Source organism: Cololabis saira, chromosome 10 (genome assembly GCF_033807715.1).
Source record: "Cololabis saira isolate AMF1-May2022 chromosome 10, fColSai1.1, whole genome shotgun sequence".
NCBI lineage: Eukaryota > Metazoa > Chordata > Actinopteri > Beloniformes > Belonidae > Cololabis > Cololabis saira.
Window position 1 is genome coordinate 43,014,907 of NC_084596.1, and position 21,978 is coordinate 43,036,884.

Consider the following 21,978-nt stretch of genomic DNA (forward strand, 5'->3'; position numbering starts at 1 on the left):
ACAGGTGTAACTCATTTAATTGGTTTTTTATGAATTCAATTTAATTGGTGTAGTTTAGTAGCATTTAGTATCTTTTAGAGCAGTGATTTGGGGGCTCCAAAGACTGAATGTGGTGATAGATTTATAGTTACAAAGGTGGAGTTGAATTGGTATTTTTTTTATCGTAATTTCTATTGTTATCGGGATAAATGCCAGAAATTATCGTGATACATTTTTTGGTCCATACCGCCCATCCCTACTGGCCAAGTACCAAACTAAGCAAGGTTTTTTTTTTAAGTTATTGTATTCATTATTTATCATAGTGTTTGTAAATACCTGTAAATTTTATATATTTCAGTTAGTTTTGACCAGAAAATCAGAGCACTTCCATCCTGATCCAGTTTAACTTCCCATGAAAAGTTTCTGCTGTAATTACTGGTTTAATTACTCGTATGGAGACTTTCTGAAGGTGTAGTAAGGTTATCCAGAGTGTTAATCCCACTCATCTGGCACCTGGAAAAAAGAGTTGTCTTTTCCATGTTGACGCTGGACATGTGCTCCGTTCCAGGGCAGAGAACTACTGGTGGCGAGGGCAGAACAAACGCACCCTGAAGGTGGGCCAGTTCCCCAGGAACGTGGTGACGTCGGTGGCGGGGCTGTCGGCCCACGACATCAGCAGGCCGCTGAAGAACAGCTTCATCCACACGGGGCACGGAGACACGGACCCCCATCGCTGCTGGGGCTTCCCCGACCGCATCGACGAGTAAGATCCTCGTCCTCCCAGAGTTCAGTTACGCTGCTTTTCCACCAGAACCTACTCAGCTCTACTCATCTCAGCTCGGTCTAGTTTCTTTTCCACTACAATTCAGTATCTGGAGAAGTAGGAGGTTGGAGTGAAGCTGCTGTGACGTATTTGATTGTGTGATCTAAACGAAGAAGACAACAACACTAAAGATGTAGAACCTGGAGGAGATGATAGATGGGAGTGAGAGAAGTTTCGAGCGGGAACGCTTTTTAATTTTTGTGGTGTTTGTCTCGGCATTGCTGAAAAGTCAGCTGGAGCCGTGAGCAGCTATGAAGAGACAGAGCTCCTGGTAGATCTGGTCGTTCCTTATCTCCGTCTAGATCCCTTTTTAACTCTCTCCTCAGCACCAGGTTTATGAACATCTGCATCTCAGAGTTGGATCATGAAACAGACTTTTGCTGCCATTGCCTGTTGAATAAAATGAACAAGAATCCGTCAGAGTCTCTTTCTCTGATTTCCTCCTCCTGACTCAGACGTCTGACTCCAACCCCCCGACCAATCGGTGGCCTGTAGTGTGATGATGTCAGATACAGCCGACTCAGCAGCTTAGAACCTCGGCAGAGTAGTTACAGAAAAGTATCTACTCGACACGTTAGAACCCTAGTGGGAAAGAACCAAACTGAGGCGAGTTGGTCTGAGTAGGTTCTAGTGGAAAGGCGCCAGAAATGTCTCATTTGTAAAGATTTACCAGAATAATGTTAAGATGCCGGTAAAAGTGTGGTTTCTTGCAAAGAGGTAACGTGTTATTTTAAATCCTGGGGTCTGTCTTTTCCCGCCAGTTTGTATCTCGGGAACCCCATGGACCCTCCGGATGTTCTGGATTTCGACCTCAATGGCGCCCGGGCCACGCAGCTGCCAGGACGGACTAAAAGTGGGTGAAAGAAGTCAAACACTAACAAACAAACATTCAACACTTTCTTTATCTCGCTAATAATCTGCCCTTACTCACACTGCAACTAGTGGAGAAGACGGGATAACAGCTGATTATCAGCTTAAATTAGCGTCAGTTGGACTTGACAGTGACCCGTACAGTTACCAAGAACCAGTGGTCCATGGACATTAATATTTGGTACAGTTACCAAGAACCAGTGGTCCATGGACATTAATATTTGGTACAGTTACCAAGAACCAGTGGTCCATGGACATTAATATTTGGTACAGTTACCAAGAACCAGTGGTCCATGAACATTAATATTTGGACACAAATCCAGTTTCCTGATATTTATATGTACTTAATTTCTACGCCGGGTAAATACACGAAGCAAAGCTTGAAGGCTTACAAAAGTATTGACGCTTGGTCCGACTTCAAGGCAGGATTTGTTGTAGAAATTAAAGTGATGAAGACACTGAACTTTATGATTTGACCGTTTAACGTTAGCTACCCAAAAATCCAACATTACCTGATACAAAATGGGAACCACAAATCCACGTTTCTGTGTCTGGAATCCAGTTGTTTCTGTGAATTGCAGCGATCCATTTGTCTCTCTTAAGCTTATTTTTCAGCAGTTTGTAAAACGATAACTCTTCTTGCTAAATCTATGAGTACAGTCGATCGCACAACAGCTCTTTCCCATTTTAGATGTTTTACAGTTACTCAAACTGAAAGTTTACGCTGACACTCAGTCTTCCTGACACTCAGTCTTGCACTGCAAAAACTCAAAATCTTAACAAGAACACTTAGAAAAAACAACAATTTTCACCTGTTTCAAGTATTTTCACTTAAAATAAGTAGAAAAATCTAGAAAAATAAAAAAAAAAGATCTTTTTGCTTGTAATGAGAAGATAAATCTTGTCCCACTGGCAGATTTTTCTACTTATTTCAAGTGAAAATTTACTTGAAACAGGTGAAAATGGTCAAATAACAAGTTATTTTTCTGGTAATTACTCTTGTTTTAAGTGTAATGAGATTTTCTGGACTAAAAATGAGACATTTGAACTAGAAATAAGACAAATATTCCTGGTAAGATTTTGAGTTTTGCAGCGTGCTCAGTGGGCGTAACCCGCTGTGAAGTTGCATCTGTGACATCATGCCCATTCCCTCTATTTACATTCAGTTCAAGGTTGTGGCTCTTTAAAATGTTTCTGTTGAGGAAGACAGACGCCAAACAGCTCGCTTTTTCATTTTTTTTCTAGCTTTAACAAAGCTTTTCTCTTAAATCTGATGTTTGCTTGTGCATTGTGGCTCCGGTCTTACTGTGGTTGCTGCTACCGTCTCTTCCCTCTGTTCTCTCTGCGGCGGTGGCGTCTCTCTTTCTGCAGAGGAGCGTCCTCCCCGGCCTCCTCAGCCAGCAGTGTTGATCCAGAGTAAGTGTGGTTTCTCTCAGCAGCTCCTCTCCCAGTGTTCCTGCCCCCTCTGTTCTCTGTTAGCGCCACTCCTCAAAGGTACATCGCAACATCTCTCCTCTCCTCGCCGTTTGCTTGACCTTTTGCAGTGATCTGTCATCTCCTTTTCCTGGCATTGGCTGCTAATTGGCGGGGATGAAAAATTAAGTGTGCTAAGTTCAGATCATTATTTCTCCAGTCTCTTGACTCCCTCTAACAGATGTGCAGTGTTTTGCTGTGTAGAGCTAATATTTGTCTTGCATTTGTGGTGGGAAAGTAATCTTAGAGAGCTTTGGTTTCCATCAATGGATCCACGGCCAGTGTTGAGCATGAACCAGTTCAAATGAACGCGTTCATTTCTGTGAGAACGTTGAACTGAACGCCACATATTTGCAAATAAAGAACTTGAAAGTGAACTTGTTCATTCTGCAGATCATGAACTGGAATTTGAACTGTTCAGATTGGCCACGGTTACATGATGTTTTTTAATTTGGAATTAATGATTCCAAATTAAATAATTCAGAATTAAACTATTTTCCTTCAAGTTTACATGGAAATAGTAATTCTGAATTGAGGTTTACATGGAAAACACGTTGGATCGGCTTTCTCCAATTCCTCTCCAGGTCTGGGGGTTGGGAAGGTTCTGATTGGATAGGGGGGGACCGGAAGTTAAACTACCGGAAGAAAAACTAACTTATGCCGCGTTCCATTTACCTCAGAAATCGGAACTGGGAACTGGGAATGGCAGCCATCTTGGAATGGTAACTCGGGGGTGGTGAAGCTTCTCCCACTTTCCCAGTAGGAAATCCCACTTCGAGGGGCGTTCCAGTTGAAAATTCCGACTGGGAACTGGGAAATTCCGACTTCCGAGGACAAATGGAACGCGGCATTAGACTCATCACTGGAAAAAAGTTCAAATTTACTTGAAACAGGTGAAAATTGTCAAATAAGTTATTTATCTGGTGATGACTCTTGTTTTAAGTGTAATGAGATTTTTGGACTAAAAATGAGACATTTTAACTAGAAATAAGACAAATATTCCTGGTAAGATTTTGAGTTTTTACAGTGCAGCGTCATGAGTGCGACCAGTGTTTACAATTTGTTTGGCCACCGTCAATATTTACTTGTATTTGACCTGTTTTATATTCTAAAGTCACACTTAAACGTAACTCCACTTCTCTGTCACTCCAAACCAAAGACTCTCGTTCATCTTGGAAGTAACTGGAAGTTACTCGTGTCATTTGTTGATGTTTTTTTCCAGGATTCTGATTGGCTAGCATGACTTTATCTTCTCGTTACACTGCCCCCTGTAGGTTTGGCTGCTCATAGCACCTTAACAGATATTTATGCGGATTTGTGTAAATGATGGTATTTTTCAAAACGTAGATGGGGAAATATCCGTTTTTGTAAATACACGGCTATGTGGAAACGTGGCCTCAACCTCTTACCCTCTCCCTGTATTGTGGTGTCGTATCTTTGTTTCTTTTCAACTCTACCTAGTGTATTAATGTGCGTGTTCTGTTTCCGTATCCCTAGAACCGTCCTATGATCCGGTCAACGAGGAAGAAGACCTGACGTCAGCAGCTCTGAAGAGACTATCGCTCAGGAAAACCGGTTCCCTCAAAGGGCTGAAGCTGAAGCCGGCAGCGTGGGTGTCGGCCTCCAGACAGGGGCCCTGCAGGACCCCGGGGACCCCGGGGACTCCGGGGACGCCGGGGTCCGCCCCCCACCCCGAGGTGTCCCTCATCGACTTTGAGGAGGAGTTCTCTCCCTCCACGCCCTTCCCCTCTCCTGTGATTGAGATCCCCATCCCCACGCTGGCCCGGCTGGCCCTGGAGGCGGAGAACCTCCTGGACAGAACTCCCCCCCAGAGCCCGTGCAGGTCCCTGCCCCGGCCGCTGCACCCCACCCCCGTGGTGGACTGGGACGCCCGGCCGCTGCCCCCGCCCCCCGCCTACGACGACGTGGCCCAGGACGAGGACGATATGGAGGTACAGTAGCACGGACCGTCTTCACAAAGATGAATGCAAATGAGCAGGGCTGGGGATCCATTCAAAGATCAAGAATCCATTCCGATTCTTAAAGGAGCCGTCTGTAAGAAATGGCCAAAACTGGTACTGCAGTCACTTTCAAAATATTGTTGAGCGGCGTGTACCCTCCCCCTCCTCCCCCCGACCAGAGGTTGCCAGGTAGGCTGCAGAATGCAGCAGGAACGTAGCCTGCCATGGCTGCCATAATTAGAGCCGAGCTGGCAACCCGGATGCCGAAACAATACTGACTTGGTGATTGGGAGATAGGTGGAGGGTGGAGCTTCAGAAACAATACTGACTTGGTGATTGGGAGATAGGTGGAGGGTGGAGCTTCAGAAACAATACTGACTTGGTGATTGGGAGATAGGTGGAGGGTGGAGCTTCAGAAACAATACTGACTTGGTGATTGGGAGATAGGTGGAGGGTGGAGCTTCAGAAACAATACTGACTTGGTGATTGGGAGATAGGTGGAGGGTGGAGCTTCAGAAACAATACTGACTTGGTGATTGGGAGATAGGTGGAGGGTGGAGCTTCAGAAACAATACTGACTTGGTGATTGGGAGATAGGTGGAGGGTGGAGCTTCAGGCCAAAACAAAACATGACAACATAAACATCAGTTGAGGGCTGCAACTCCTCTTTTTAAACTGGAATATCCTGGCTTGAGTGCTGTTGTCAGTGACATAAGTATTTGAAATGAACATGATTTTTAAATGTCTGTTGACATATCGGGGTCATTTTATGATTCGTTTTATTATTGCTCTTACATACAGCTCCTTTAAGATTCAGAATCAATTATCACTCTTTGATTTGATTCGATTTGATTGGATTCTGATATTGATTTGGGTTAGTGTTATTAAAACCGTTTTTTCATCTGTTGCATGAATTATATGACTGTAGTTATGCAACATATTAATACTAGTATTATATTGAGATTAAACAGCAAGTATTGCAGCTAATGATGCTGTAAGGACCAATCAGCTCCCAGAATGCTGATAGAACTGCTTTCAGAAACATCATGTGGGTCAGAATTACTAAACAGATCCAGGGAGGAAACAGAGACGGATGAAATCAGTTTTATTTATTCCCACATTCCGTTTTATTTTTTTCCATTTTCGGTCTATTTCGGTTTAACATTTTTGCGAATTTGTTTTTTAGCATTTTATGCAAATGTAACCCCAAGACAGTATATAAAGTAATGAAATATAGACAATTTGTGCAATTATAACTGAAAACTTTAATGTTTTCATACCTTTAAACATATTTAAAGGCACAAACATGGCACCAGTTATTATTGTGTCCAACAAAAAATTCCTTTTTTGGGGATAAACAAAAAAATACCAAAAGTTGTAATGTAATGATGAAACAAAAATACGAATCGTTTTTTAGGAATTAATATGAGAATCGATTTAGAATCGGAAAATCGATCTTTTCAACACAGGCCTACAAATTAGATTATTTCCAATCGATCAAGAACTGAATGAATTGATCTTGCAAATAGTTTGTAGTGTTTTCGAGTCATTTCTAAATCCTCTATCTCCACTCAGGTCAGCTCCATCACCAGCTTTGAGCAGCAGCACCCGGAGGAGCTGGAAACGGTCCCCAGCTACGACGGAGGAGTTTCTCCCGGCCTGCCGGTGGACGGGGAGTCTCTGGACCTGCGGGGCTCACACAGACCCGGACTAGAGGACAACCTCTTCCTCCCCGGCAGGCAGAGCCAGGGCCCGTCCTCCTCCTTCTCCCAGTCCGCAGAGATCTTCCAGGAACTCCAGCAGGAGTGCATGAGGAGGCTGAACGTCCCCACCGGCGCGGCTCTATCCTCCTCGCCGTCGCAAACGCCGGCTTTTTACTTTCAAAACACCGAGGACAGACCTCAGATCCCCCCCCGGGTCCCCATCCCCCCCCGGCCCGTAAAGAGGGGGGACTACACCTCCGCCCGCTGGTCCAGGGACCTCTCCCTTTCCCCCACGGACCTGGCGGAGGAGGTTCCGGGTCCCCGGCCCCCTCAGATCCCCCCCAGGGAGCCCCTGTCCCAGCCGGGCTCCCGGACCCCCAGCCCCATGTGTGTGGCGGCGGGCTCCCCCCAGACCAGGCTGTACTCCTCCAGCCCCTCGGCCTACACCTCCTACCTCTCCACCTCCCCGGGGAAGCCCATGCCCACCACGCACAGCTTCGCCTCCGACCCCAAATACGCCGCCCCCAAAGTGATCCAGGCGCAGGGCCGGGACGGCCCCGGCAAGGGCCCCTGCATCCTGCCCATCGTCCGCGACGGCCGCAAAGTCAGCAACACCCACTACTACCTGCTGCCGGAGCGGCCCCCCTACCTCGACCGGTTCCACCGCTTCCTGAAGGAGGCGGAGGGCGCGCCCGGCGGGGAGGCACGGCCGGCCAACACGGCCACGGTCAGGCCCATGGTGGTCGCCGCTCCGCAGGGGCAGGGGGAACCCCCGCAGCAGCTGGGGGAGCTGAGGGCCAACTTCTCCTCCAATAACAACAGTGTGGGCGGGGGCCCGTGGGCGGGGATGAAGAGCTCCGTCAGCCTCCCCCGCGTGTGTCCCGACGCGTTAACGGCCCCGGCCGTCGCAGCGTCCAGCCCCACGGAGGCCGGGACCAGCTCCCTGCACAGGGTCAAAATGGTACGGACATGTTGGGAACGCTTCTGGCTTTTTTATGTACGGAAGAGTGTCAGGGCCATGCAGGAGGGAAAATATTTGAGAGGGGAGGTTTTTTTTTATTGTGCACTTTGAGAAAAAAGTCGAAATGTTGAGATTAATGTTGAAATACAATTTAAGAGAAAAAAGTTGAAATTTCGTGAATAAAGTTGAAATTTTATTCATGAAATTTTTTCTCAACATTTCGACTTTTCTCGAAATTGTACTACAGCGTTAATCTCAACATTTCGACTTGTTTCTCGACATTTCAACTTTTTTCTCAAAGTGCATAATGAAAAAGAAATCTTCCTCCTCTAAAATATTATTTAAATTTTTCTCCTGCCAGGCCCTAATGCTCTCCCGTATTTATGACATGCTGAAATATATATTTCTTTATTTTCTTTTTCTTTTGTTTAATTACATTTCTAAGCCTCCACATGTTGGAAGTAAAGTTTCTGCTGTGGGAGAGATAGACTTCTGCGGGCAAAAGTGTGTGTTTATGGGCCACTGTGCATCACACAATTTTCTCTGCATTAAATTTGAAAGATATGGAAGAGTACAGGAAATGTCGAGATTAATGTTTAAGTACAATTTCGAGAAAAAAGTCGAAATGTTGAGAAAAACGTCGAAATGTCGAGATTAATGTTGAAGTACAATTTCGAGAAAAAAGTCGAAATGTTGAGAAAAAAGTCAAAATTTCATGAAAAAAGGGGAAATTTCAACTTTATTGATGAAATGACGATTTTATTCTTGAAATTGTATTTCAACATTATTCTTGAAATTTCACCTTTTTTCTCAACATTTCGACTTGAAGTGCACATTAAAAAAAAATCTTCCCCTTTCAAATATTTTTTCTCCTGCATGGTCCTACTAAGGAGCCAAACATGTTTTATTTCGTATTCAGAAGCACTGGAAAGCTCTCCATTGATTTGACACTTTGTGTTTTGGTGTAAATATGTAGATTTTTGGCCTTAAATGAAAAGTCCAGTGAGAATATAGGATCATATATGAAGTGCATGGCAGAAGAGAGACATGTTCACTAGTCAGCCACTCTACTTATGATCAATTACTGGATGTAAAGTGGTTTCTGAAACACCCCCTTACGAGGGAGGAGAGCTGGGGATGTAGAATATCTCTGTACAGCTCCATCACACCCAGCAACGCTTGATTTCTTTTATTTCACAAAAGTTGGACTTGAGGTGGGCTCAGAATTGTAATAAATATTACAGCTGAAGATAAAAAGTAATTGCGTTTGCTTGGAGGTATGGATCTGTTCGGCACCTGATCAAAGGTGATGCTAAAATCCCAGCGCTTGGATTCTCTGGACCTTTCAGGTGGAGCTGGAGGAGTCAGTTGTTTGGTCTTGATAGCTGTATGTAAAATATTCATGTCAAATCGATACCCGCCCACTCACTCAGCGAGGCTGGCTCGGTGTTTACGCTCGGATCGCACCGAGCTCCGTAAACGGGGCGAGGAATCAAAGCGGAGCATTGTGAGCGTGTGTGAACGGTGGTGTTGTGTGTGTGTGTGTGTGCAGGTGCAGGAGGGCGTGCACGGCGTCACGTTAGAGGAGTGCCAGGCCGCCCTGCAGAACCACGACTGGAGCGTCCACAAAGCCATCCACTATCTCAAGGTGAGAGCTGCTCATCCTTTTTTTTTTTTTGCACTGTTTCTTTTTTATTTTCAATGTACTGTATATACTGTTCATATTTGTTCAAATTTTGTAATTATATATATTTTTTACTTTTTACTTTTTACCCCTCCCCTGCATGTGTGTGTTATGTGTACTACTGGCAACAAAGTAAGTTTCCCCACTGAGGGAGAAAATAAAGGGTTATCTTGTCTTATCCCATCTCTGTCGCTCACATACTATTGAATTGAACTGAAATGTGTATTTTGAACATGAAACAGTAGTGAATACAGAACAAAACAATAATAATAAATTAATGTAAATAAGAAAACCAAAAAAAACCCAAAATATAAATAAAAACGTGCATCCGTCATAATTAACATGTTCCAAAAAGAGGAGGAAGAAGTAAAAACATATTAAATCCTACCCCCTAAACTATATTTCATTATGATCAAAATGTATTTAATTTCTATACAAAAAAAAAAGATATATACATATATAACACACACACACATACACATTTTGGATATGACATACATATATATATATATATATATATATATATATATATATATATATATATATATATATTTACACATACATACACACAAATGTTATATGAATGTCAATAATAACACATCCTCACACCTATATACACGGATATAAATATACCCATTTATAAATGAATATATCAGTATCAACAATATACAAAAAAGAACAACTCATAACGACAAAGCCCCCCCAAAAGCAACATTGTGATTGGTAACTGATCACAGAACTCCATTCTAAAGACAAAAAGGAGTCAGATATTACCCTACAAGATTGATTACAGTCTCTTATTCAATAAGTGACAAAGTTAAAGTTCACATTTTTCTTCAGTCAATTGACAAAGTTGATTTTCTTTCTTCTTTTCCCTCTACTAGGGAAAAGAACTCGATCGATTTTACACTTTACCCTTTATATGTTTCAGCTTTTTGAGGTTTTTCTTGGTCTGGTTGCACATTTAATCATTTATTGATCTCGTTTTCCACCAAAGAAATATTTCAGACTTTCTGATGCTTTAAATGAGAGGGTGAGATTCAGACTCGTCTGGGCTGTGCGTGTGCGTGTGTGTGACACTGGTATCGTGCAACCTTTCCATCCATCTGCTTCATTATAAAACTACATTTTCATCACATCCTTTCACATGACGAGCTCCGTCAAAGAACAGTTGTTCATGTCTGTGCATGTTTGAAATATTCCTGTAATATCCAGTAATAAAGAGAAACCCCTCTGACTTAGGCCTGTGTTGAAAATCAATTTTCTGATTCTAAATCGATTCTCATATTAATTCCTAAAAATCGATTTTTATGTGTAAAGATTGTTTTTTTTTTTTCATCATTACATTTTCGCCCGGTGAACTTTAATTCCAGTAGTCATTTAATTCACAAATGCGCGGGTGTGAAACTATCAAACAATGAACATGGCGTTGATGGGTAGCGGTAGCGTTAACAAAGCGCTGGTTTTAAAAACACCTGAAAGGCTTAAAAATGTGCGTAAATGTTTTTTTTTTATTTTTTTATTGGACTTAATGAACTTTTCTTTGGAGAAAATGCTGAAAGAAGGGTCACTAAAAGCCAGGGACACTGTGTGCTTCTCTGCCCCGCCCGCCCCCGCTGCCCTCATGAACAAAACAAACAGAGCTCAGAACACTGCAAAAACTCAAAATCTTAACAGGAATATTTGTCTTATTTCTAGTTAAAATGTCTCATTTTTAGTCAAAATATCTCATTACACTTAAAACAAGAGTCATTACCAAAAAAATAACTTGTTATTTGGCAATTTTCACCTGTTTCAAGTAAATGTTCACTTGAAATAAGTAGAAAAATCTGCCAGTGGGACAAGATTTATCTTCTTATTACAAGCAAACAAATCTTGTTCCACTGGCAGATTTTTCTACTTATTGTAAGTGAAAATCTACTTGAAACAGGTGAGAATGGTTGTTTTTTTCAGTGATGAGTCTTGTTTTAAGTGTAATGAGATTTTTTTTTTGGACTAAAAATGAGACATTTTAACTAGAAATAAGACAAATATTCTTGTTAAGATTTTGAGTTTTTGCAGCTGCAGAACCACTGGTTTACTCCCAGGTTGGGGGCAGAGCAGCTTCCCAGGAAGGTTCATGCTGGAATATACTTGCTGTTTGAGCCTGCGTTAACGTTAACGCACAGACAACCAGCTGCGTTGTAAACAGACCTCGCTCCACGCGAGGAGAGTGGGTCGTACTGTAATACAAAATTACCATTCCACCTATTACAGACGTTGCCGTTAAAGCTCATGATTGTCAGCCTCTTTGTGTTGTAACGTTGATGTTTTTCACTCTGTAAGTGTTCTTCTTAAATTTGCATAAAAGGCTAAAAGCCAAATTCTCAAAAATAACTGAAAATGGCAAAAAAAAACTTAATATGTAATATGGGAAAAAATAAAACCAATTTCATCCGTCTGTTTCCTCCCTGGATCTGTTTGATAATTCTGATCCACATGATGTTTCTGAAAGCAGTTCTATCAGCATTCTGGGAGCTGATTGGTCCTTACAGCATCATTAGCTGCCATACTTGCTGTTGAATCTCAATATAATTAGACCCTCCAGGAATCTGCAAAGAAAAAGTTTAAATTCCGCGGAGAGGAATTCTTGATTCCGCGGCTTGAAAGTTAATATTCCGCGGACATTAAAAAATATATATTTTTAATGTAAAAATTAGGTAAATTTTTACCAAAACACTCTAAAACTGTAAAACAGTGTACATACTATTACTGGTTATAAAATAATGAACATCAACATTTTCTTTGTCCCACTTTGGCATATTTATTTGCAACGAAAAGAGAAGGCCATTTGCAGTAAAAATAAAAATATAAAATGCTGACACTTGGTCTGTGAAATGCAGTATAGTACTGTTCCCTGAACACTGGGAAAACCAGTGTTCAGGGAACAGTACTATTTGTCCTCGGAAGTGGGGATTTCCCAGTTCCCAGTCGGAATTTTCAACTGGAACGCCCCTTGAAGTGGGATTTCCTACTGGGAAAGTGGGAGAAGCTTCACCACCCCCGAGTTACCATTCCAAAATGGCTGCCATTCCCAGTTCCCAGTTCCGACTTCCGAGGTAAATGGAACGCGGCATTTGACTTACTGGGCACCGGACGGAGAAATCGCTCCATAACTGAAGGTTTTCTTTATGCTGTATGTAGTAATGTCTCCCCATATCTACAGTATGTAGTTAATAGTTTAAACTTTACTTTATGTCTCCGTGGAAGCCAAGGACCGATGCTGGTGACTGTTTGTTTCCTTATCCGGCTAGTGTTACTACGTATGTGCGACATCTAGCGGCCGGGATGAAAATTACATGTAAAAAAAGTGATTTTTCTGCACCAGACATTGAAATCCACGGAAGGTCTGTAAATCCACGGACAGCCGTGAAATCCGCGGAAATTTCCGCGATCGCGGAATCGCGGATTCCTGGAGGGTCTATATAATACTAGTATTAATATATTGCATAAATACAGTCATATAATTCATGCAACAGCTCAAAAAACAGTTTTAATAACACTAACCTAAATCAATATCGGATCGAATCAAATCCTGATAATCGATTCTGAATCTTAAGAATCGAACCGAGTCTTGACAAGTGAATAGAAACCCAGCCCTGTTCTGACTATGTCTGAGTTCAGACTTTAGTCTTTGTTTTCTTTAACGTCCATGTGGGATTTACACATCGGTTTCTGCTCTTATGGGAACAGAATAGGTGAAACTGTCACTGCATACGTTTAATGTACAAGGCAACATCGGCGGAGCTAACGATACATCTGGATTACATTTCTGTCATGAACTACAACTATGATTAGTTATTAAAGGCACATCTGTACGCTGGCAACAAAGAATCCGTATTGTAAACTTCCTCCGTCTCTTCTTGAGAGGTTGCTACGGCGATTCCTGCTCTTCTGCACATCCACTCAGCATTGGTTTCATGACGGACGCCTCGCAGCTCTTGAGATCAGCACTTGTTCACGGTGAACGCTGCTTTGCAGCAGGAATATTCTCAGACACAAGCCAGCTCCGGCTTCAAGTGCTGTTCTGTACATGTCACAGTTTGTCCTGGGTATAAAGCAATAATCAGCGTTCAGTCCTGCTGAGTGTGACGTGTACTTTACAGATGCATACTGGATATGTGCAGAGAGCTCTGTTGACCCTTCAGCTGCAGCAGGGCAGCTGACTAAAGCCGGAGCTAATCTCCGCTGCTCGGGGTTCCTCTCCACAGCGAAACACGGCGCTGTAAATCCACTAAAGTTCTTTTATCTCATTGATCTTCCCTCCCGATCGTTGCACCCCCAGACCCCGGCTGCCACGCTTCTTAAGGAGGGATGTTGATTAGCAGAGTGGATGCAGCTCTGCTGCTCCATCACTGGAGCCGCCTCTCCACGGCTCCCCCACGGCTGAGCTGTTGCAATTTCTTTCTTTTTTTGCACTTTAAATGGATATTGAAAGGCATATTTCAGTTATTTATTTCTTAGTTATTTATTTCATACAAATAACTTTTGGTATTTTTTTGTTCATGCTCAAAAAAGGAATGTTTTGTTGGACACCAGAATAACTGGTGTCATGTTTTGGCCTTTAAATATGTTTAAAAGTATGAAAACAACAAGTTTTCAGTTATAATTGCTTTATGTACTTTATTGGGGTTAAATTTGCACAAAATGCTAAAAACCAAATTCTCAAAAATGTAAAACCTAAAAACACAGAAAATGGAAGAAATTAAAACGGAATTTGTTAAAAAATAAAACCGATTTCATACGTTTGCTGCCCTGGATCTGTTTGATAATTCTGACCCACGATGTTTCTGAAAGCAGTTCTATCAGCATTCTGGGAGCTGATTGGTCCTTACAGCATCATTAACTGCTAATACTTGCTGTTGAATCTCAATATAATACTAGTATTAGTATGTTGCATAACTACACAGTCACACTCAAAAAACTGTTTTAATAACACTAACACAAATCAATACCGGATCGAATCAAATCATATCCTGATAATCGATTCTGAATCTTAAGAATCGGAATCGAATCGATTCTTGAAATTTGAATCAATACCCAGCCTTATTTTTCGACTCGGGTCTGGGACAGAGTGGAAGAGGCGTTAAGACCACACAATGCAGTCTTTCATCTACATATGGTTGCCATGGTAACCTGCACACATAGAATGGGTGTGATCAGACCAGAAGAGTGGTGAATTGGCTTTGCCCCATGTCACGTGGAGCCACAGGGCAAACTTTCCACTAGTTCCACCAAAGCCCCAGAGATGCAGGAGTCTGCTGAGCGCTGCCGCTGCTCCAGGCAGCTGTCGCCGTCGCCGTCGCCGTCGCCGCCGCCGCCGCCGCTCCTTCGTACGTCCACCGGTACGGCGAGGTGTAGCCTCTCTCTGGTCTCATTACAGTGTAGAGTAACGTTGCAAAAAGACTATTTGTGATCCTGTTTGAGCGACCAGACTATGGAAGAGTATTAGGGCCATGCAGGAGAAACAATATTTGAGAGGGGAGGATTTTTTTTTATTGTGCACTTCAAGAAAAAAGTTGAAATGTCGAGATTAATGTTGAAACACAATTTCGAGAAAAAAGTCGAAATTTCATGAATAAAGTCGAAATTTCGAGAATAAAGTTGAAGTACAATTTCGTGAATAAAGTCAAAATGTCTCCTCAACATTTTTCTCGACATTTCGACTTTTTTCTCGACATTTCGACTTTTTTCTCGAAATTGTACTTCAACATTATTCTCGACATTTCCACTTTATTCTCGACATTTCCACTTTTTTGTGCCTAACGAAAGAAAAATCTTCCTCTTCCAAAATATTATTTTTATGTTTCTCCTGCCTGGCCCTAATGCTCTTCCGTACCAGACCATCCAGACGAATTGCACATGAAACCACCGTGTGGTTTTGATCACATTTCATGCGGTTCAACCTCTCATACCATCAAAAACGTCTCTCTAGTTCAGGGGTCTGCAACCCAAAATGTTGAAAGAGCCATATTGGACCAAAAACACAAAAAACAAATATGTCTGGAGCTGCAAAAAATTAAAAGTCTTGTTTAAGCCTTAGAATGAAGACAACACATGCTGCATGTATCTATATTAATTATAACTCGGGGGAGATTTTTTTTTTTCATTATGCACTCGAAATGTCGAGAAAAAAGTCGAAATGTCAAGATTAATGTTGAAGTACAATCCCGAGACAAAAGTCGAAATGTTGAGAAAAAAAATAGAAATGTTGAGAAAAAAGTTGAAATGTTGAGAAAAAAGTCGAAATGTTGAGGAAAAAGTCAAAATGTCGAGAAAAAAGTCGAAATGTCGAGAAAAAAGTCAAAATGTCGAGAGAAAAAAGGGGGGAAAAAAAGGAAAAAAGAAGAAAAAAAAGGAAAAAAGAAGAGAAAAAAAGGAAAAAACAAACATTTTTTAAAAAAGCTCCAGGAGCCACTAGGGCGGCGCTAAAGAGCGGCGGGTTGCCGACACCTGCTCTACACCGTAACAATCTGAATCTGCTGAAAGCTGGACTTGTGCAGACTGAATCTCTTCAGAAAGACTCAGTCTGGAGTTGGTCCTTCAGACTCCGGGCCCGTCTCCGTCCTCCTGATCCACGCGTCCGGCGGGCTGATCTGTTACTTGCTTCTCTGCAGGTGGAGCAGTTGTTCTGCTTGGGTCTGAGGAGCAGGCCAGATTGTCTAAAGCTGCTGGAGATGTGTGACTGGAACCTGGAGATGGCCAGCATTCAGATGTTAGATAACTATGGATCCGTAACGAGACACAGGTACAACTGCTCTACGACGCACGGCAGACTCATCATCTCTCACTTTAGAGCAGGGGTCGGCAACACGCGGCTCTTCAGCGCCGCCCTAGTGGCTCCTGGAGCTTTTTCAAAAATGTTTGACTTTTTTTCTTTTTTTCCTTTTTTTTGTGTTCTTTTCTTTTTTCCTCTTCTTTTTTCTTATTTTTTTCCTTTTTTTCTCTTTTTCTTCCTTTTTCCTTTTTTAATCTCAACATTTCAACTTTTTTCTCAACATTGTACTTCAACATCAATCTTGACATTTCGACTTTTTTCTCGACATTTTGACTTTTTTCTCGACATTTCGACTTTTTTCTCGAAATTTCGACTTTTTTCTCTACTTTTTTTTCTCAAATTGCATAATGAAAAAAAAGAATCTTCCCCCAGTTATAACTAGACATATATGCAGCATGTGTTGTCTTCATTCTAAGGCTTATACAAGACTTTTCATTTTTTGCGGCTCCAGACATATTTGTTTTTTGTGTTTTTGGTCCAATATGGCTCTAAAACATTTTGGGTTGCCGACCCCTGGTCTAGATCTACTTTGTCAAACTCCTGGCTTCATCATTTCAGCAGACATATTTCCCCCTTTTCCCCCTGGTGTTTAAATACTTTCCTAAAAATGTATCTGACAAGCTTTTAGTCAAACATTTCATATAGATCTTGTCAAAAAGCTGTTTTTTATTTTGTTTCCACCCATAGCTTTACCGGTGTGATGGGAAAGTAAATCATCCTGCAAACTCTGGTTTGGTCCTCTTGTTTAGTAAAAACATGCAGAATGAAAAGCCAACCTTGGATGGCAGGACTTGGTTTATTGGATTTTGAATAGACTTTAATTTGTGCAGGATTAACAGCGAGCTGCACAGTGTAGTGATGCAGACTGTTGTGCTGAACGCCTTCCACTACAGGGCCTGAAAAATCTCTCTTCCCGCCGGCGGCTGCTTCGTTTTTCCCCTGAATAATTTGGCAAGAGCTAGAAACACGATCATCACCATGATGGCAAGGTTCAAGTCATAGAATAAGCAACTTACCGGTATATACTACAACATGGGATGTCCTTCCTTTGTTTATCTGCGTCTGTTCCTGCAAACGTCCACATGTGACCACCAGGCGCTGGAGACTTTCACGCCGACTTTTCTGTGGGCTTCAATTTTTCTTTGTGGAAACAAATCAAACGGAGGGCAAAATGCTGCAAGGTTACAGATTCCAGTGATCCGGGACCGGAGCGGAGAGTGTGAAAGCATCTTGATTCACATTTAAAACATGATGCCGATATTTAATCTGGCATCTACAACACCTATGCCACTCAATTATTTATTGGCAAATTGTTTGCCGGAAATTGAATGCGGCCACCTCTGAACCCGTCACTGCTGCTGACGAGAGGCACGTGTTGTCATGTCTGCTTCTGGGATGGAAGAAAATGACTAAATGATATGAAAAGTGCCCGTTAGTTGAGCTGCGTATCCTTCCAGATCCAACACTGCAGGCTGTGGTGAGTCTGCAACGTGAGCGCTGGTGCCGAGGCTCATGTCAGAGCGAGCAGCTTGAATATATATGAATATATGTGTTTGGCTTTTACCTTTTTTTAGGGCCCGAGCACTGACACAGGCCCTATTGTATTTGTAGGAATTTTTTTTTCTTGTTTTTCTTCTCTCGAAATGAGGGCCTTTTTGCCCCTAAACGTGCCCCAAAAAATGTTGCACCAAGCCAGGCCTGGTGAAAAATGTGATATTTAATGGTTTGTATTAATGGGCGTGGCCTAACGGCTCAACAGCGCCCCCTAGAAAACTTTGTGCCTCAAGCCCCACAATACGGTTTGACGTACATGAACGAAAATCGGTACACACCTGTATCATGTCGCAACTTACAGAAAAGTCTCTTGGCGCCATGGCTGAAACTGAACAGGAAGTCGGCCATTTTGAATTAATCGTGTAATTTTGGCGCAATTTATGCCATTCCTTCGACAATTAATACGGCCCGAACCGTAACGTGCACCCAGGTGTGTTATACATCAAAATGTGCGTCTCTATCCTGCGACAACGCGCATTACCTTTCTCAGTCAAAAGCGTTACCGTGGCGACGCTAGACGCCAAAAAGTGCGCCCCCCCTTCATCTGATTGGTCCATATTTGATAGTTCCTACTTTCTGCCATAACTTTTGAATGGTTTGACATAAAGGGTCATGGGTGGTGTCATCGGACTCTGTTTTGAGTCCTTGACTTTTATTGTTGAAAATTGCACGCGCAAGGGCCCGTTCATCGCTGCTTGCAGCTTTAATTTTTTCTTTTAAACTTTATTTTTCAATTTTTAGACCTAATAAGAAATAAGAAAAACAACAAAAACAGGTATACAACAATACAAGAAAATAAGGGGGGAGACAGTACTGTCTTATATAATAATGCCATTTTGTCCATCTTGCTAAGTAAATCTGTTTTAAGTCTGTAGGTAATTGATTGAGTGATTGATTGAGAGAGATTTATTTCGAACATGCATGTAAAAAATATGTATGTATATATATATATATATATATATATATATATATATATATATATATATATATATATATAGATATATATATATATATATATATATATAGATATATATATATATATAGTAGGATTGAAGTAAACACTTATCCAGTCCTACCTCTGAATCTTACATACATTCTTACATATAACAAGAGTTTCAATAACTTACTTATAAAACACACATAACCAAACACCCCTACTTTAATAACTATTCAATATAGTGATATAATACTCAATTATATGTATATATAAATATAGTCAAAAACAAAACCAATCAAAGCAAACAGAAAGAAAACAAAACAAACTCCCAGCATTTAGTTGTGCTACTATATATGTATGTACTAATAGAAGTAATTATAATAATTTGTTCCATTGATCGTATTTCTTCAACGTCCAAACATCGGCTCAGTCCAGGTGAGTTCATCTTCAGACAATTTCTTGTAATGGCTTTCTTAGCCGCAACAGATAGGACTGATTCCAGAGAATGTAATAAATAAAGAGGACGTATACATTTTAAAAATACTAAGTAAATAACTCGGGCATCTTTAGGAATCCCATATCCCCAAACTTCCTCCATGGCTCTCAGGATCCCGTCCCCAAATGCCTGTATTTTCTTAGACGACCAGAAAATGTGAGAGTGGTGTGCACTCGATTGCCCACACTGTCTCCAGCAATATTGTTTCTCACCCAGTTGTTTATTTTTAATTTTTGGAGTAATAAAAAAACTAATTACATTTTTCCAACCAAATTCCCTCCTTGTTTTGGAGCAGGTTGAGGAGTGTTGGGTCTTATTCATGGATTATCCCCCTCTGACAACTCTGTTTAATTCTTTTGCCCATTTCACTTTTATGTGCATTGTATTTTTTCCCTGATGCTTCAGTAAACCTCTATACAGTTTGGAGACAATTCTTAAAGGAGTTTGCTTATAAGCACCTGTCAACACCTCAATCACATCATGGTCTTTTACCTTTTTACTTTTTAAGTATTTACAATGCTCAGACAATTATTACGGTTACTCTGATTCTGTGCACTTTTTAAAAGGGCTGGATTATGTGGAATATGAACTGGATGGTGGTGGTTAATAAGCTCTATCATCAATGTTCTGATTGCCATGAAACAACCGTATTGATCACAGTCAGACACTCTGGCCTGTACGGTTCATCACGCCTCAACCTGCACGTCGGATCATTGGCTGGGTTCATTTTGAACTCATAGAAAGCTGCATATGTACGGAATAGTATTAGGGTCATGTAGGAGAAAACATATTTGAGAGGGGAAGATTTTTTTTATTGTGCATTTCAAGAAAAAAGTCCAAATGTCGAGAAAAAAGTCGAAATTTCATGAATAGTCGAAATTTCAACTTTTTTCTCGAAATTTCAACTTTTTCCTCAACATTTCGACTTCTTTCTTGAAATTGCACTTCAACATTATTCTCGAAATTTTGACTTTTTTCTCAACATTTCAACTTTTTTCTCGTCATTTCAACTTTTTTCTCGACATTTTGACTTTTTTCTTGAAATTGTACTTCAACATTATTCTCGACATTTTGACTTTTTTCTCAACTTTTTGACTTTTCTTGACATTTCGACTTTTTTCTCGAAATTGTACTTCAACATTATTCTCGAAATTTTTACTTTTTTCTCAACATTTCAACTTTTTTCTCGACATTTCAACTTTTTTCTCGACATTTTGACTTTTTTCTTGAAATTGTACTTCAACATTAATCTCGACATTTCGAATTTTCTCGACATTTCGACTTTTTTCTCGACATTTCGACTTTTCTCTCGACATTTCGACTTTTTTCTCGAAGTGCATAATGAAGAAAAAAAAACTTCCTCCTCTAAAATATTATTTTTATATTTCTGCCTGGCCCTAATACTCTTCCGAGACTTTGTCACAGCAGGTAAATTGTGTTCCTCTCGTTCTGACCTGAAGCTTCTGTGTTTGCAGACGGTGACGGAGACGTGGAGCTGCTGAGCTCCAGCTGGAACGTCGTCCTCAGTGACCCGTCACACGGTGCCAGGTGTAACGCTCGCCTCCGTCGGGCGGCTTTGCTCTGAAAATGGAAACATTTGTTTTTTTTTTGTTTTTTTTTAATTGTTTCACCTGGAAGGAAACTTCCCCGCCATCCGGCAGCCTGAGCTCGCCGTCCGGCTCTGTGCGCTCAGGACTTTCTCTGTGCAACACGTCAGATCCTCACTGCCGCGGAACAACGCTGACGCCTGACTGGAGGGAGATTAAACAGAGCTTTTATTTTGGAGAGACATTAATAAGCCCTGGAGCACAGGGATCGTGAAGAAGAGGAAATGGCAGCACAATATACACATGAGCACTTTCTTAGAAATAAAAAATCCCACTGCCGGGATGTTAACGTGTTGAACAAAGACAGACTGAAGTTACTCAGAAACAGAAAGTGGAAAGTGTCTGAAAGGCAGCGCTGAACTTGGATTGGGTTAAAGGTCAAAGGTCAACCTGGCAGGCAGCTTCATCACCACTTACAGGAGATCTTACCGGACCCGCCGCGTTCAAGGACAACACCACACATCCGATTGGCTTTTAAGGCTGCGGTGTTACATTGGAAATAATTTTTGCCCGTCCTAAGTCTCTGAAGGTTACCTGCTGCTAAAAGCCTGTTTTCAGGAGAAAAGTGCAGAAAATAAAGAGTTTAAAAAAAGAACGACTTACTGAATTCATGGTTTGTTTGGTACGGAAGAGTATTAGGGCCATGTAGGAGAAAAAATATTTGAGAGGGGAAGATTTTTTTTATTGTGCACTTCAAGAAAAAAGTCGAAATGTCGTGAATAAAGTCGAAATGTGGAGATTAATGTTGAAATAAAATTTCAAGAATAAAGTCGAAATTTCGTGAATAAAGTCGAAATTTCAACTTTATTCACGAAATTTTGACTTTTTTCAAAACATTTCGACTTTTTTCTCGAAATTGTACTTCAACGTTGAAATACAATTTCGAGAAAAAAGTTGAAATGTTGAGATTAATGTTGAAATACAATTTCAAGAATAAAGTCAAAATTTTGTGAATTAAGTCGCAATTTTGAGAATAATCGACTTTTTTCTAGAAATTGTACTTCAACATTAAAACTTTTTTCTTGACATTTCAACTTTTTTGTGCATAATGAAAAACAAAATGTCCTCTAAAATATAATTTTTATTTTTACTCCTACCTGGCCCTAATACTCT

General features: G+C 41.2%; 1 protein-coding gene across 9 annotated transcripts in view; it reads left to right on the forward strand.

The window, feature by feature from the left end:
• Positions 1–21,690, forward strand: part of tnk2b (tyrosine kinase, non-receptor, 2b) — a 126,679-nt gene extending 104,989 nt beyond the window's left edge. For 2 of the 9 annotated variants that reach the window (XM_061732963.1, XM_061732964.1), the window contains 8 exons: positions 548–742; positions 1,564–1,655; positions 3,044–3,166; positions 4,643–5,097; positions 6,682–7,770; positions 9,323–9,418; positions 16,111–16,241; positions 20,734–21,689. In XM_061732963.1, coding sequence (XP_061588947.1) covers positions 548–742; positions 1,564–1,655; positions 3,044–3,166; positions 4,643–5,097; positions 6,682–7,770; positions 9,323–9,418; positions 16,111–16,241; positions 20,734–20,740 — 2,188 coding nt within the window. In that variant the 3' untranslated portion in view covers positions 20,741–21,689. Of the gene's footprint in view, positions 1–547; positions 743–1,563; positions 1,656–3,043; positions 3,167–4,642; positions 5,098–6,681; positions 7,771–9,322; positions 9,419–16,110; positions 16,242–20,733 lie in introns of all 9 variants that reach the window. The other 7 variants (XM_061732971.1, XM_061732972.1, XM_061732966.1 and 4 more) reach the window with 6 other exon arrangements.
• Positions 21,691–21,978: the final 288 nt, after the last annotated feature.